The 15854-nt window shown below is 43.6% G+C and overlaps 1 protein-coding gene across 1 annotated transcript in view; it reads right to left on the minus strand.

Annotated features, from left to right (window-relative positions):
* SMPD3 (sphingomyelin phosphodiesterase 3) overlaps positions 1-15854 on the minus strand; it is a 122871-nt gene that overhangs the window by 7927 nt on the left and 99090 nt on the right. The window contains exons 4-5 of the mRNA XM_082232329.1: positions 9527-9602; positions 2287-2442 (exon numbers count right to left, since the gene is read on the minus strand). Coding sequence (XP_082088455.1) covers positions 2287-2442; positions 9527-9602 — 232 coding nt within the window. The remainder of the gene's footprint in view (positions 1-2286; positions 2443-9526; positions 9603-15854) is intronic.

Below are 15854 nucleotides of genomic sequence, written 5' to 3' on the forward strand. Positions count from 1 at the left end.
ATGGTGAATTTTCTATTTTATTGCTGAAGTTTGCTGGGAAAGGGGAATTATTTGGAAATGCCATTTGAAGGCATAAAATTGTCTTGTTAAGTTTTGGGCAATTGTTTATTATTTATTCATTATTAAATTTCTATACTGCCTGTCATCTAAAGATCACAGGGCAGTTTACAATATAAAAACACAAAAATACTTACCATGAAAACAACACACACACACACACACACACACACACACACACACACACACACACCTGATTAAAAGGCCATAGATTGTTTAACTAGCTAGTGGCTGGGGGGGAAGGTGTGTTTTTGACTGGCACCTAAAGATATGTGGTGAAGGCACCAGAGCATTCCACAAATGATGAGCCATGGCCAAAAAGGCTGCTCTCATGTTGCCGCCCTCTGGACCTCTTGCAGAGGAGGCACATTAAGAAGGGACTCAGATGATGATCGTAGGGTCCAGGTCAGTTCATATGGGGAGAGGCCCATACGAGGTTTATGCAGTTAACCCATTCTGCTTTAGATCTAACCCTGTGCAAACACCTGAAACCTATGATGCCTCTTAATCATTTTTCTGCATCTCTCCTGGAAGAAAAGAAAAAAGAATTTCTTTTTGCTTCTCCTGGGGGAATCCCACAAGTGGCTGCCACCGGCACTAATGATGTCATTTGTCACTGTATATTGTCAAGGCAACACAATCCATAAATGCGAGGCTTTTAAAAAGCGGTAAGGAAAAGAAGAAAGAAGCCAAACTGCTAAAAATAAAACAGTGCTTTGAAGGTTATGCTGATCAGATCATCTGGCCAGGGTTCACACTTCTGCACCTTAGTTTACAGAGCAGTGACCTGATTTGCATCCAGGTATCTAAGGGTGGGGCCAAAAAAAAAAAAGGTTGCCAAAAAGTAGCTCTTTCAGTCTCATGCCAATTTATTATTGGCCATTTCATAGGTCCATCACAGGCACTGACTCCTAAGGGCTGAGGCAGTCTTGGTCCCCTGAATGTATCTTTTTTAGGGGGCCTGGCCCCCTCAATGCTCAGAGGACATTTGGCTTTGCCCTCTGGCTCCTCACAACGTTGTGTTGGGCCACCTAAAAAATATGGATAAGCTGGCACCTCTGTTGTCCATCAGTGCTGCTAGCAATGATACCAGAGGCTATAAATGGCTCCTAGGGATGGGGGGGAAATTTCGTTCAGTTCACGTTTAAAGGAAATTTGCACTTTCCAAAACAATCTGTGAACTGAAACACAGCACTCCTTCAAAATTTTCACATCATCCAATTTTGTTCTCATCTTGCCTTGGAAACGGCAAATGTGGCAAGTTGGCCATGAAATCAAATTTCTCTCCATCTCTATTACCAGCTACACCGACTTGAATCTTTGTAAATCTCAGTAAGCTAAAAATTTCTCCAAAAAGAGATTTCTAGGAAACCTTATCGAGAATTTCACCCTTTGGATATTCAGTGAAATCCACCCACTCCCCATTTTGCTGCCTGCAAAGAGCATGGAGAATTTTTAAAGGCCTGCCCCGTCCTTGCAGTAGCCTAGCTTCTGTTTATTGATTTGACCATTTCTGCCTGTCTTTCTATGATAAAGTCAAGTGTAAGGTGGTTTACAAAGAAAAGACACAGCACAACTAAATTAAAAGCAAACTGAAGAACAGAATGAGCAGCAATAAATCAGCATCATTTCATATTATCTCTGTTTATTTTAATACATTAACCCCATTTATTAAAAAGCATTGCTTTCTCCAGTGATTCATTATAGCTCTACTTCACCCTTGTTTATCCCAGTACGTTGTCATGAACTTCACACTAGGAAGGAGAGCAGGGAATAATTAGGAAAAAAGGATGGTGATGAAGAAGAGGAGGGTAAGGACCAGTGGGGTTCCAGGCACAACACAGTGTTGGCCAATAAAGGCTGGTCCATTAGGATGAATGGGGCACTGCCCCACCAACCTTGGTCTATCACCAGCCAGCCTTCCCCTGTCTGTCTTCTTACAGTCCAGGGGGTGACACTAGCTGCCAGCTTTGCTCTCCTTAATCTCAGTGTTTTCTTTAGCAGGGAGGAGGATAGGGGTAAAAGTAAAATTAGCTCTGCCTGCCACTGGCTCTGGATTTATCTACTCTTTACTGGATTTCTCTGCCCTTTGCCCCACCAGTCCCAATGGGCACCAACCACCACGGGCAAAGGTGGATTTGGGGCAGTGCAAGCAGCACTGCTGTGCTGTGCACCGAGCCTAGGGCTTAGCAGCTTAAAACACATCAAGCAAATAAGTGGCTGTCTCACCTGATGAGCAATTGTCAAAGTTGAGATCTCCACAGAGTACATCAAATGCCACCAGCTCCTCTGGATTGGCTGTGCTGGAGGAGGAGGTAGATTTTCTGAAATCAGCCAGCCAATCCTGAAGCAGATCCAGTTGTTCACATCGAACAGTACTGTCCCCTGCAGGAAGCACAAAACAAGGGTTCTGGAGCAATTCCAAATTTCATTGTATTTACTGTGGTGGTATCTTAAGCTACTAGACCATAAGATGCAATTCTAAAATAAACATGTTGGAGTTCCTTCAAATGTAAACAGCCACAGATTTCCCATCCCTGGAGTAGAATGTGGATTTAAAAGCATTTTCAATAAAAGCCAATCGGTAAACTTTCTTTGTTTCTTTATTTTAAATACTTCTTACCCATTCTAGATGAGCCAGATGGACCAATGGTTTAACTCAGTATAAGACAGCGTCCTACATCTGATCATGGGATTAAGGTGGCAACTTTGTTGGGTAAGGACCAAAGAGCTCAGTGGTTGAGCATCTGCACATGAGAGAGACCCCTACCTGAAAATCCTGGAGAGTTGCTGCCAGTCAGTGTAGACAATACCGAGATATTTGGACCAATGATAGAGATAGATGATAGATAGATAGATAGATAGATAGATAGATAGATGATAGATGATATAGATAGATAGATGATATAGATAGATGATAGATAGATGATAGATAGATAGATAGATGATAGATACCGTATTTTTTGCACCACAACACTCACTTTTTTCCTCCTAGAAAGTAAGGGGAAATGTCTGTGCGTGTTATGGAGCGAATGCCTGCGGGTGGCGGGGGGGGGGGTCTGCTGCAGTCGTGAGCAGAGGATCTATGGTTCCCCTTCCTTCCCTCCTCCATGGTTACAAAGCATGGATCCACATGGATCTTCAGGATTTTTGCATTGGGCTACTCCAAACTCACTGTCAGATCACATGTCTGTGGCCACAGCATGAGCCACAAAAATCATATATCCACTATTTCGTTTAGAATATTTTTTTTCTTGTTTTCCTCCTCTAAAAACTATGTGCGTGTTATAGTCTGGTGCGTGTTATAGAGCGAAAAATACGGTAGATATAGCAGCTTCCCAACTGCTCAATCAACTGCTCTGGGCAAGGGAGCATGTTTGTGCAAAAGAATGAAAGTACTCAGCACAACACAAGGAACACAGGAACCTGCTTATACTGGACCAGACCATTGGTCCATCTGGCTCAGTTTTACCTATGCTGACTGGTAAGATTTCTCCAGTTCTATCAGGAGATGTTGGGGATTAAACCTGGGACCTTCTGTATGCAAATCAGGTGCACTACCAAAAGGGTTGGGGAGAAAGTCCTTTTGGTTATGCAGCTATAAATGGAAACTGAGCCCCTACACTCAGCGTTCCATGCAGTGGGAAGGGGCAGGGGGAGATTTCACATCTGCCTTTGTTTATCTAGTGAGGTCCAACTGAGACTCTCCAAGGGCTCTGCCAGTTTTGCATCATCAGGTAGCTGCCCCTCACTTTTGCAATTTGATTTATGGCATGGTGTGTCTGTGTGATGCAGAAGCCGTAAACGTCCTTGCTTGACTTCCTTACCTCATCCATCATTCACACCATTCTGTTCAAAGATAATTTGGAGCTGGCTTGGAAATTTCCCTTTTGAATCACCAATAACGGCACACATGTATGCGACATGCTATATATGTTTTCATTAGCTCAGGCTGAACCGCTTCCCATCTAGTGTTTTCAGTTATTCAATATCTGTCGGCTGGTTTTAGGCAAGGAAAAAAATATAGATCTACAAAATTTGTGACTGAAGGCACAAGGGGGTATTGAATGAGTAACTTTTAGCTACCCAGTGTGTCATGTGCCTTATTCGCTGAGCCACCAGGACAACTCTCCACAAGAGGAAGCCACTGACTACTATTTCTCCCAACTGCAGACAGTCAGAAGGAGGTACTGATGCTCAATGATTTAGAGCAGGCTTCCTTAACCTAGGCCCTCCAGATGTTTTTGGCCTACAACTCCCATGATCCCTAGCTAGCAGGACCAGTGGTCAGGGATGATGGGAATTATAGTCTCAAAACATCTGGAGGGCCGAGGTTGAGGAAGCCTGATTTAGAGATTGTGAAGTGACACAAGGGGCAATGGGATTTGCCCTGACTTAAAAAATCCAACTCCAGTCTGGATCTACAACTTGAGAAACAACATGTCTCTTGAGCAAAGGCCAAATTGCTAGCAGACAAAGTTGGTTACTCAAACGTTAAGGCCTCCAAGTTAAATGGGACTTGCTTCCCATGGATTGGGATTGGGTTTGGATTGGGTTCTGAGAGCCCTGACACTCTCAGTGGAAAATGGTCTTTTTAATTTTTGAGTTGCTGTGTTGCTGTCTGGTTTTATTTTATTTTTTAATCTGAACACCCAGTGTTGGTGCTAAACATAATAGGAGTGATTTTTAAAATTCATATCTACAACTCAAGCAGCAAATCAAAAGAAGTCACTGTGAAGAATGCAACAGATCACTTTTGAATCAAGTATAATTGAACGAGGCAGAGGGTTGGGGTGGATTTCCCTGTTCTGATTTGTAAGTTTCCACCAGACTGGCTGTAACCAACATCCTGCTCTGCTTTTCTTTCTGATTTCCAGTGGATAATTCCTATAGATTATTTTGTGATATTTTTGTTTATTTATTCAAACAAAAGAAACATCTATTCTATTTACTTGAGCTTTTTTATTGAAATGAAATGTTTTCATGCCGCTCGGTTAGTTAATTGCATATCATGTTCTTATTGTTGCATGATTTCATTTGACAGGGTTTCTTGCCCTGCAAGGCTATATAAAAATACTGGGTGGTGTTAAACTAAGTTTTACTCAGAGCAGACCAACTAAAACAAATGGGCCTAAATTAATGTTCATTAACGCCAATCGGTCTGAGTAAAACTTACTTGACCCATATCCACTTAAATTAAATAAAATATTAAATGCCTTGAGTGGAGTTTGTTTTTTTTCTCTTTGCTGGGAGCTTTTTGTCACCCTTTTATTTAAAGCATGTGGTTTGTGTGTAAGAGATTTATATTTATGGTTTGCACTTAAAGGGGAATCAACTGGATTCGCACTTTCTAGAACAATCCGCAAACACAGCCATCCTTCAAAATTCACATTTCTCTGAATTTTGCAACACAGTTCTCCAACCGAGTGCAGAAAAAATGCATATGCTGGTGAGAAATGAGCATAAAAATACATGCTAATGACAATAACATACAAAATTGCATTTTATTAGGGGAAATTACTTTGCAGAAATATCAAGGGAAATTTGTTCTAAGAAGAGTTTGGATTTGATATCCCGCTTTATTACCACCCGAAGGAGTCTCAAAGTGGCTAACATTCTCCTTTCCCTTCCTCCCCCACAACAAACACTCTGTGAGGTGAGTGGGGCTGAGAGACTTCAGAGAAGTGTGACTAGCCCAAGGTCACCCAGCAGCTGCATGTGGAGGAGTGGAGACGCGAACCCGGTTACCCAGATTACGTGACTACCGCTCTTAACCACTACACCACACTGGCTTTCTAAGGATCAAAGGGTTTGGGGGGGCAAATTGATGTGGAAATGTGGACAATGGAATTTCATTTTGGGAAAATGAGAAACTGAAATGGATAGATTTTCTCATGGTTGGTGGCGGGTCTTCCCCCTGCTCATGATTTTCAATTCAAAATCACCTCCAACACATTTTCTTAGTTAAGAGCAGCTCCAAGGAGGTTATCTGTAAGGGCCTGGTGTCTTTGGGCTGACAAAGGGTCTCCACTTCTGCTTTAAGTGCTGACTCCACTGTCCCCCACACTATTCTTCTGCTACTTCTTTTTCAGGAAGTACAGCTCCTGCTTCCCAAATTGCAGCATCTGCCAACTTGAGTTGTTGCACGTACACCTCTGAATTCTAAACTGGAGCCAGGCTTACTTTCAGCAACCATCAATTTGTATGTTTCAAAACATTTCCAAATAGGCTTTCTTTGACAAAAACACATCCCAGACCAGCACCTTTTATGTGGCTCAAGCTTTCCTTTTCTGCCATCATGTCCCATCCCTCATTTTTCAGAAACACAAGAAATGTTTTGGATGAGATAACCAGCACAGCCAAGCAAACTCCACTGTTATGAACTCAGGTCATTCTGTTTTGTTCCATAAATGAACAGAGATTTATTGAAGGACATCTAAGCTTTTAAAACCTAAGCTCTCTTGTATTTGAATACAGTGTGATAGATAAGCCGGGAAATATGAAGCAAACATATGAAAGACAAACAGGAAAGGAACTTGGAAACCTTAAAGGGAGACATTCTGATGGGGCAAAGGGGGATTATTCTAGTCCTCTCTTGCCATGCTCCTTCTTTGCCTTAAATCTCAGTGAGATGGTCCCAGAGTAAATCCACTAAAATTTGGCTAAAGTGCAGGGGGTGGGGAATAGTATGAAGGAACTGTACAAGAACTGCACAAATAGCCATAATATCACATCTGGGTATTATTATTACTACATTTGTTTCAATACTTTCATACTTTAAGGTTGAATACCACTGTTTCAATGTTTCTCCAATGGCTACCAGCCATGATGGCAAGGTTCTCCCTCCATCGATGGTGGCAGTATGCCTCTGAAAGTCAATTGCTGGGAATCACAAGTGCTCAGAGTACTGTTGCATTCAGGTCCTGCTTTTGGGCTTCCCATTAGGGCACTTGATTGGTCACAGTGAGAGCAGGGTGATGGATCGAATGGGGCATTGGCCCAATATAGAGAAGGTACCAAATTGATACATCCCTGCTACAAAAGAAGTGTATTGAGAAGACAACAAAACCAGAGTCTGTTTCATATCATGAATAAGATCAGCAAAACAAAGAATAGAATTGGGTCAAAAATATATTGGGAGGCCTATTACTCATTGGGCACTGTGATCTAAACCACTGAGCCCATTGGGCTTGCCGGCCAGAAGGTCAACCTAGCCATTCAAAAGCATACCAGTGCAAATAGATAAAAAGGTACTGCTGTGGCGGGAATGTAAATGGCATTTCTGTGTGCTCTGGTTTCCATCACGTTGTCCTGTTGTACCAGAAGCGGTTTAGTCATGCTGGCCACATTACCTGGAAAGCTGCTGTGGACAAACACCAGCTCCCTCAGCCTGAAAGCGAGTTGAGCACCGCAACCCCATAGTCGCCTTTGACTGAACTTAACTGTCCAGGGGTCCTTTATCTCCTTTTTATCTCCTCTTTTGACCCAAGAACCACATTCAACCTTTGCACCCCCAAGTTGATATTGTTAACATGTCCATACCAACCCATTACTCTTTTGTATCAGCTCTTTACAAAACAAAGTCTAGAATGTTCCATCTCTAGTGTTGTATATACAGGAGAAATATTTTTACAAAGAGTCCTAGACTTCTGCTAACAGTTTATGCTGGGAGAGGAAAGGTTGACAAGTTGGATTTATTTGATCGCTATAAAGAGATTTGGTCTATAAGGTGTTTCCCACCAATGCCACCATTCCCTGTAGAAGTTAGGTGGCAGCTGGGAGGGCAAAGCTTTTAAATTTATAGGCTAACCCCAAAGCTTTACCAGATGACATAATGTTTATCTTGAGATAAGAGTTAAATAATATTTGGATTATCAACCATTACGCAGATTGGCTGAGGATGGCAAGTTTATTTGCTGACATGAGGTTGGTAGAGAAACAAAGTTGCCCTGGTCTCTTTCTGGATATTCTCAGGTGGCCATGAAATGACTCAACATGGTGGTTTTCCCCTTCCACATCATAAACTGATTTTTTTACAGTTGTATTGTGCTGGAGATTTACGTGAAACAAGGTAATGGGAAAGATCCAGTAAACAGTGGAAGGAGAGGCCAAGGAGAGTTCAGTAAACCATGTTTCACATGGAGTGAATCACACCACAATCCAAGCTCCTTTGTGCTGGCTTGGGGGTAGTTGGATTGGATGGAGGTGTCCCTTCACTGAGCTCCCCCAGCTTCTGCCGGCCTCTGTCCAATGTCACTCTGCCAGCATGAAGCTCACTATTCTGCCTGCCAGATGTATGGGACATCAGGATCTGGGGACAGAGGGGCAGAGCAGGCCTAGGATCTGCTGGGAACTCAAGGCAGACTGACTACCACCCCATGACAGCAACTAGACCCAATTTGGGCCCAACTCCTGTGCCAAGTCCAGCTTCTGCTCCAGCCAGCACATAGGAGCCAATTCCTAGGGGCAGAGGTCCTTCCAGTCCCCCCAATAAATTATTTGAGGGGGCTGGGCCTCCCCAAAGTTGATGGGCATTGCCCTTCAAATGGTATGTGTGCACCATGTCTTGTGATCAATTATGTGGGGTGGGGCTTACCTCCCCCCATATTTTATTCATATTGGTACCCTTGCGCTACCAGCATGAGCAACAGATGTGGTAAAGGTAAAGGGATCCCTGACCATTAGGTCCAGTCATGACCGACTCTCACTTTATTGGCCAAGGGAGCCGGTGTACAGCTTCCGGGTCATGTGGCCAGCATGACTAAGCCGCTTCTGGCGAACCAGAGCAGCCGCACGGAAACACCATTTACCTTCCTGCCAGAGTGGTACCTATTTATCTACTTTCACTTTGACATGCTTTCGAACTGCTAGGTGGGCAGGAGCACGGACCGAGCAATAGGAGCTCACCCCATTGCAGGGATTCGAACCGCTGACCTTCTAATAGGCAAGTCCTAGGCTCTGTGGTTTAACCCACAGCGCCACCCGAGTCCCTGTCCCCAACAGATGTGGTAGCCTCTGTCTATTTCTAGTTTATGACACTTTTGCATCTATTCACTCGTATATCTGCCCAATCCTTCATCTAACGATATATTTTTTTAGCCCTCACAGAAATTTGTATTTAAATATGTATTTTCAATCTATTTTCTTTTAAAATTCATTTCTAAATGTGTTTCCTCTCTAATTCCCACCCCGCTTGAAGCCAACATTTCTGCACCCAGCCCTCTCTCGATGGATCTTAGGCTTCCAATAGACCCTGCAGACCTGATGTCTGTCTGCTTGCCCTGGCTCTGCAGAATACTTAGGGTAATGTACAACCCTTCCCTGTCTGCAACATTTTTAGCTGAGATGGTTAAAGTACTGACAAGAGACCACTGAGAAGAGAATAGCCAAACCCACTCTTTCTATCTCTATTCTACAATAAGTAGCAAAAGAAGCAAAACAAAGATTGGGAGAGCAATCCGTACAGTACCTGCCAGAGCTTGCAAGTGAGTGCAGGAAATGTATCCCACAATTCTTTGGTCCTGAGGTGTACTTCCCACTTGCACCTGGGAGGAAAATAAGAGAGGAACAGAAGGGTTAGTGGACAACCATCAGACCTTTCAGGATCAAAACCCATCAACTGCAGGGAAAACATGAGAACTATTTTTTTATTTTTTTTTGTAGCAAAGCATAACTGTTCTCAGAGTAGACCTATAATGAGAAGAGGCGCTGGTTGTTCTTCTTGGGGGTTTTTAGGTGAATTTTGCAACATGCCCTTGATGCAATAATTAGTGATAGCTTTATACGGGACCATCCACATATCATACTGCTTTATTACTTGTATTGTGATGCTTCCCCAATGTTACAACACAAATAACATCTGGAGGGGCACCCTTGCACTATAGTGCAAAGAAAAGAGGAGAAGATCCAGAACACACACACACATACAGCTCTCCTCTTTGCCAGAGGGGAGCCTGAGAGCCCATTCTCACTATCCTTGTTTGTATAGCAGACATGTGTAGGGTGTGTCTGCAGCGGGAGCATGAGAAGAGGACAATAGGTGAACCTTCATTAAGGACTCCTAGCCATGGTGGCCAGGGTGCACTTGCTGGGGATCACACATGGGGAGGGTCCGAATACACTCAGGTCTTGCTTTTGGACCAGAAGAGGCACCTGAGACCAGGTGCCTTTGGCCTGATCCAGCAGCAGGGCTCTTTTCAGGTAGTGTTGTTTTATTGCTATGGCTGATGGCTGACTCAAAGAAAGATTCATTCATTCATTCTTTTCAGATAATTATCTTCTTAACATTTGGCTTGACAACATTTCTTTCCTACGGTTCCAGGGTTGATCCTGCATTATGACTTCCTTACCACTGAGTATTTTTGACTACAGTGATACCTTGGTTCTCGTACTTAATCCGTTCTGGGAGTCCTTTCGACTCCTGAAACCATTTGAAAACCAAGGTGCGGCTTCTGATTGGCTGCAGGAGCTTCCTGCACTCAAGCAGAAGCCGTGTCAGATGTTTGGCTTCCAAAAAAACGTTCACAAACCGGAACACTTACTTCCGGGTTTGCAGTGTTTGGGAGCTGATTTGTTCGGGAGCCAACCATTCAAGAACCAAGGTACCACTGTATATACATTAAAGGATTTCTGTTGAGTGGCAAAGCATCTATAATCCACCTTTTCATGCAGGAACCAAACAGGCAACACGTCGCCCCAGATGCTTGATGCAAAGGCACCTCACTCAATCATTCATTTCAAGGTTTGCTGCAGGCTTGAAAGTAGCTGCATTCAATCTCCACTCTTAATCAGTTTCTGGAAATCACAAAGGGGGGGGAGGAGTGTTGCTATTGCTCTCCTGCGTGTGGCCATCCCATAATGGACATCTGGTTGGCCTCCTTGGGAACAGGATGCTGGAGTAAATGAGCCTGATCCAGCAGGGTTCTTCTTATGTTTTTCTGGTTCTGTGATGGCAGGAAAACTACCATTTTCTCTCTCTACTCCCCGACAACCTTTTTCTGTTCCTTTAGCAGGGTGAAATTTGCACCAATCTTGCACCTGCTCTGACTTCGTTATCCAGGCTCCCCCTGTGCCCAACAAGTCAGGCATATTATACTACCCAAAGGGTCTGGGGGGCGGGAGCCTTTGGAAGTGATCTTGCCAGAAGGCACATTTCACATTTGCTCTTGAGTTCAAGTTGATCTTTCATTGGGGAACAATGAGATGGACAGAAATGTTGGTAGAGCCTACAATCAATCAGTAAACTCAACAAGGAGCGTAACTTTGCAGGCTTAGTCACCACCCTCCCAATAAGACCATTAATTCTAGAGTCTAAAATTACCCAATTGCACTGCCTCCTCTTGCCCCAAGTGAGATTTATAGGCCTTTACGCAGACAAGGACAAGGGGAAAGCCATTGTGGGCACTTGCATTGATAAGGCCACCTCTGGAACAACTAAAAACGATGTGAAGATTTATTTCCCCTTTTACTTCTACATTTTTGCATTGTTCTCAAGCACAACTGGGTTCTATTGGGAAGTGTATTTTAGGAAGCATGGGCGGCCAGCGAAACTATAAACAGCTGTCCAGAGAGCATGCTCCCCCCCCCGAAGTTAAAGGACAAATACACACCCAGCCCTCACCAGACTTGTAAAATTAAGGCAGGTTCTGTGCCAAAATCCCACACCCCAGAGGATTTCTTTTCTCTGCCCCTCACAAAAGAGGCAGAAAAACTACAGCTTTTTTCACAGGGCTGGGTTGCAATTCTCGAAAAGGATGGGCAGGCTTCTGCCCAGCGCGACATGATATGCTGCCCCCAGCGATCACCAGTGAGAGTGTCTCTTTCAGGGCTCTACATAGGGGAGATTTTTCTCAGGGCCACAACGGATGAAGAAAGTGGCACCCCTTCCTTCTGTGCACTTGCAATGAAAATTGGGCCCCTCTGCACCTAAGAATTTCATTTTGGAAAAGGATGCAAACGATTTCCGCTGAGTACTAGCCCTGAGAATCGCAAGGGAGGGCAGAGCTGTTGCACTCTGCTCCTGCTTGCGGGCTTCCTGTTGAAGCATTTGTTTGGCCACCATAAGAACATGATGCTGGACCGTGATGGGCCAGACCTGACAGGATTTTGCTTTCTTATGTTTTATCTCTTAGAGCCTCATTTTCTTACGTCTTTTAACCCTCTGGTAGGCATTTAATTAGTGACTGCAGAATGCTAGTAAATCATATGCAATACATTTTCAAATACACAGGCTTTCCAGCTTGCCTCTTGCTAAGTTGAGAACACAGGTGCAGCCCTTCAAGGACACTTGAGGGCAAGACAAAAAGGCGCATTCACCTCAAAGCTTTGGAAATGCATTTTCTTCTCTCCCATGTGCTGACTGCCTGCTGCATATTTGGCTTCAAACTGGGGTCGAACAAGATTTACAGAAATCCCTTTTTATGAGTTGGCATTCTTGCCCTCTTGCCTGCAGAGATTTATTGTACTTTACAAAGCAGCTATGCTATGTTAATATATTATTTAAGCACGCTAAAACAGAATTAAATGTAAGTATGAAATGTTAATGGAACTAGCTCTAATCACTCGCTGGTTCCTTACATCCACCCTCATTGCTTGGAGTGCCTGGTGGCATAACACAGCAACTTGTGGGACTCACTGCCACAAGATGTGGAGTAAGCTACTGTCTTAGATGGCTTTAAAAAGAAAAAAATATTGGCTTGCCAAAAACTAAATGCCATTGCACACAAATATTGTAGAGTTGTCCATTTTGGTGCTGACCCATAGCTGTCCCTTTAAAAGCACACCGTGGTCCAGCAATCAGCAGGTGATGATTTAAGCGGGGGGGGGGGGACGGACCTTTTTCAGCCCAAGATTCCATTCTGGGCCACTGTTTCAAGGGCCACATGTCAGTGGGGTGCGGGACCAGAGGCAAAAGTGGGTGTAGCAACTAATGCAAATTCTACCATTGTACGGTAAGATAATTTCTACACACTCTCACAGGTACTTCTTTACCTGCAAGCAAGCAAACAAGTGGCACTATAAGAGTTCAAGGGCACATTCCAGTCAAACAAAAATACACAGAGTGTGAAGCAAAGCCAGTGAGTGAGTGTGGCCTTGGCAAACTACAGAGGGCCAGATAGGGAGGAGGCCTGGGGGCCCGCATTCAGCCCCCAGGCCTGAGGTTCTCCACCTGATTTAAGCTCTGTGCAAAAGAATTTAACCTGCAGGTTATAGCAGAAAAGACACATCTGTTTAAAGGTAGAGGAGCAAGGCAGTTTGTTCTTTTCCTGGTCATTTGGCAGCACTACAGTCATTGAAATCATTGGGCATCAAATGCAGATGCTAAAGAAACACAAGGCAAAATGTTTGTATTAATAGAGCTCCAGTTCAGGGTTCCAGCAGGCCTTGCTGGCTGTGCTCTTGTCCATGATAGTCCATTCCATTCTTTTCTCCCCCAAGCTTCCTTCTCAACCTTCCAGCTTTCAGTCAGCATTCAGTGTGGCCATGAAGCATCCTCTTGTTGAATGATCTCTTTAAATTTTAAGGTTCGTTCTTGTTCCATAAGATGTGTATCTCTTTAAAGGCCAGAGCAAATAACGTGACCTAGTTTTACAGCTGTGAAGCAGTATAGCAGGTGCTGTTAAGTTGTGGCAATTAAGCTGTTGGGTATGGTATATAAAGAGCAGCATGGAGCTCTCTCAGTACCCTGGTGGATGGGTTATGCTTATTGATATATTGTAATTTAGTGTAAAAGGAGTTTTTGCTTTTGTTATTAAAACCTAGCAAACGTTATTTTGCGTTTCCTGAATGTGTGGTCTCCCCAGCACGCCTTCTGCAGCGCAACTAATCTGCAAATAGCCAACACCTCTACCCCCACTTGGGTGTTCTGGGGTCCTTCCCCCCCCCCCATTTATGGTTTTATCCCTTAAATAAATTTTGTATACTTCTGCAAACCATGGGAGTCCCCTTGAATCTTCTGGTACCTCCCTCTTGTTCATTTTTCCAGGCAGATTTTAAAGGATTTTCCATTACAAATTTGCCTGGAAACAGGATGAGGCAGACTTAGTCCCATCCTCTCTGAAAACTGGGATGGATCAGACTTTTATAGGTCCAGTCATCCCCATGTGCAACAGTCCCATTGCCAGGTACCTCTGAAAGGTAAAGGAAGTGAATGAATGTGGTGGCAACTAAATGCCCCGTTATCTCTACGATGGTGATTCCCAGTAATAAAGGAAAGCAGGAAACAATAAGATAGCTAATCACATTCTTATTTAAAGGAGGGCCTATTCTGCTTAATAGTCAAAGGCAAGAGCTGCCCACTGTTGCTTTTCTCTTAAGATTCTCGTGCATCTAGAATGTGTGGAATCCAGCCAAGTCTTGCATTAGCAGAGGCTGTGTGTGTGTATATATAAAATATTTAGATTACTGCCTAGGAATAAAAGGGAAGCTGCTTTTAAAAGCTGATGCAGAAATTCCCAGGACAGGTATGTAGGCAGAAATAAGCATGAGGTGCTTGCAAAACCCTAGAATGGTTACTAAACCTCTGAGGGTTTGTCCATCTGTACTTGTAAATAGGCAACACAGTGGGACTTATCACAGTTCACACACGAGGCTTACACTAGCCCAGTTCAATTTTGGACTCCTTCCTTCCTTCCTTCCTTCCTTCCTTCCTTCCTTCCTTCCTTCTTTCCTTCCTCAGCTCTTAGATTCATTTAAAAAATAAATAAAAATGCTACCCTATCTTTCTTCCTTAGCAGAACTCAAAGTAAGGCTTTCTGGGGATTTCCCATCTAGGAACTGACCTGCTTAGTCGGCTCCCTCCTGATGTTTGGGACTACAACTTTCATTAGCCTCCACCCAGAATGGCCTGGTGGAAACTGTAGTCCAAAACACCCAGAAGGTGACAGGCTGGGGATTGGTGCTTTGATCACTACACCATACTGTCCTTTTTTTGACGCTCCCTTCAGTTTGTGATTCGCCATGGGGAGTGGCGAGGCTGCTGCTGAAGAAAAATAAGTCTAAAACTTCATTGAGCTGATGGAGCTAGTTTGCTGACTCTTTAGTTCTTGAACAACGTAATTGCAAGAACAACAAGCAAACAAGACAGTTTGGAATTCATGACAGACCACACTACAGCATGCCTTGCAAAATCTTATGGTGATCGATGAGATTTAGGCACCCATAACTTTGCACCCAGCATGCTTAATAAAATGCTTTGCACAAGATTTTTTGAAATGGCACCGATGTTGCTCCAGTGCACTTTCTAGCTAGGCTGGAGGATCTGAGCAAGATTTACTGATTTGTTTTATTTGGAGTCCTGGCAGTAAACAAGTCCCTCCATCCCATCTTAGTGAAGACTTGGGAGTTGATAATTAAGTCTATCAATCCTCATAGTAGCTGGAAAAGAGGCTTACTTTCCTGCAAGAGGGGTGGAAAAACAGCTGCCAGCTTGCCTGGATGGGTCATAAATCAATGACTCAGCTTTGGGCAGCTGGAAGCAGACTGGTTTTTTAATCCCTTAATCCTTAATATATGCACATGCTGAAGGGAGTCAGTGACATGAATGATGCTCAGATTTTGGAAAGGTTTGGCTTCTTCTTTTTTGTTTTATTTTTAATTTTATGAAAGCCCCGTACAGTAAAAGAATCCAGATTTACACACTGCTGCCCATCAGAGCAGATAAAAATTGTGCTAGATGGATCAAAAATACTTTGTCTTGGTACAAGGCACCTTTCCAGTTTTTTGTTCAGTAAACGAAGATCATGGCCACTGGGCCCATCACCTCCTGGCAAATAGAAGGGGAAGAAATGGAGGCAGTG

This window comes from Podarcis vaucheri (assembly GCF_965113315.1).
Source record: "Podarcis vaucheri genome assembly, chromosome: 7".
NCBI classification, from domain to species: domain Eukaryota; kingdom Metazoa; phylum Chordata; class Lepidosauria; order Squamata; family Lacertidae; genus Podarcis; species Podarcis vaucheri.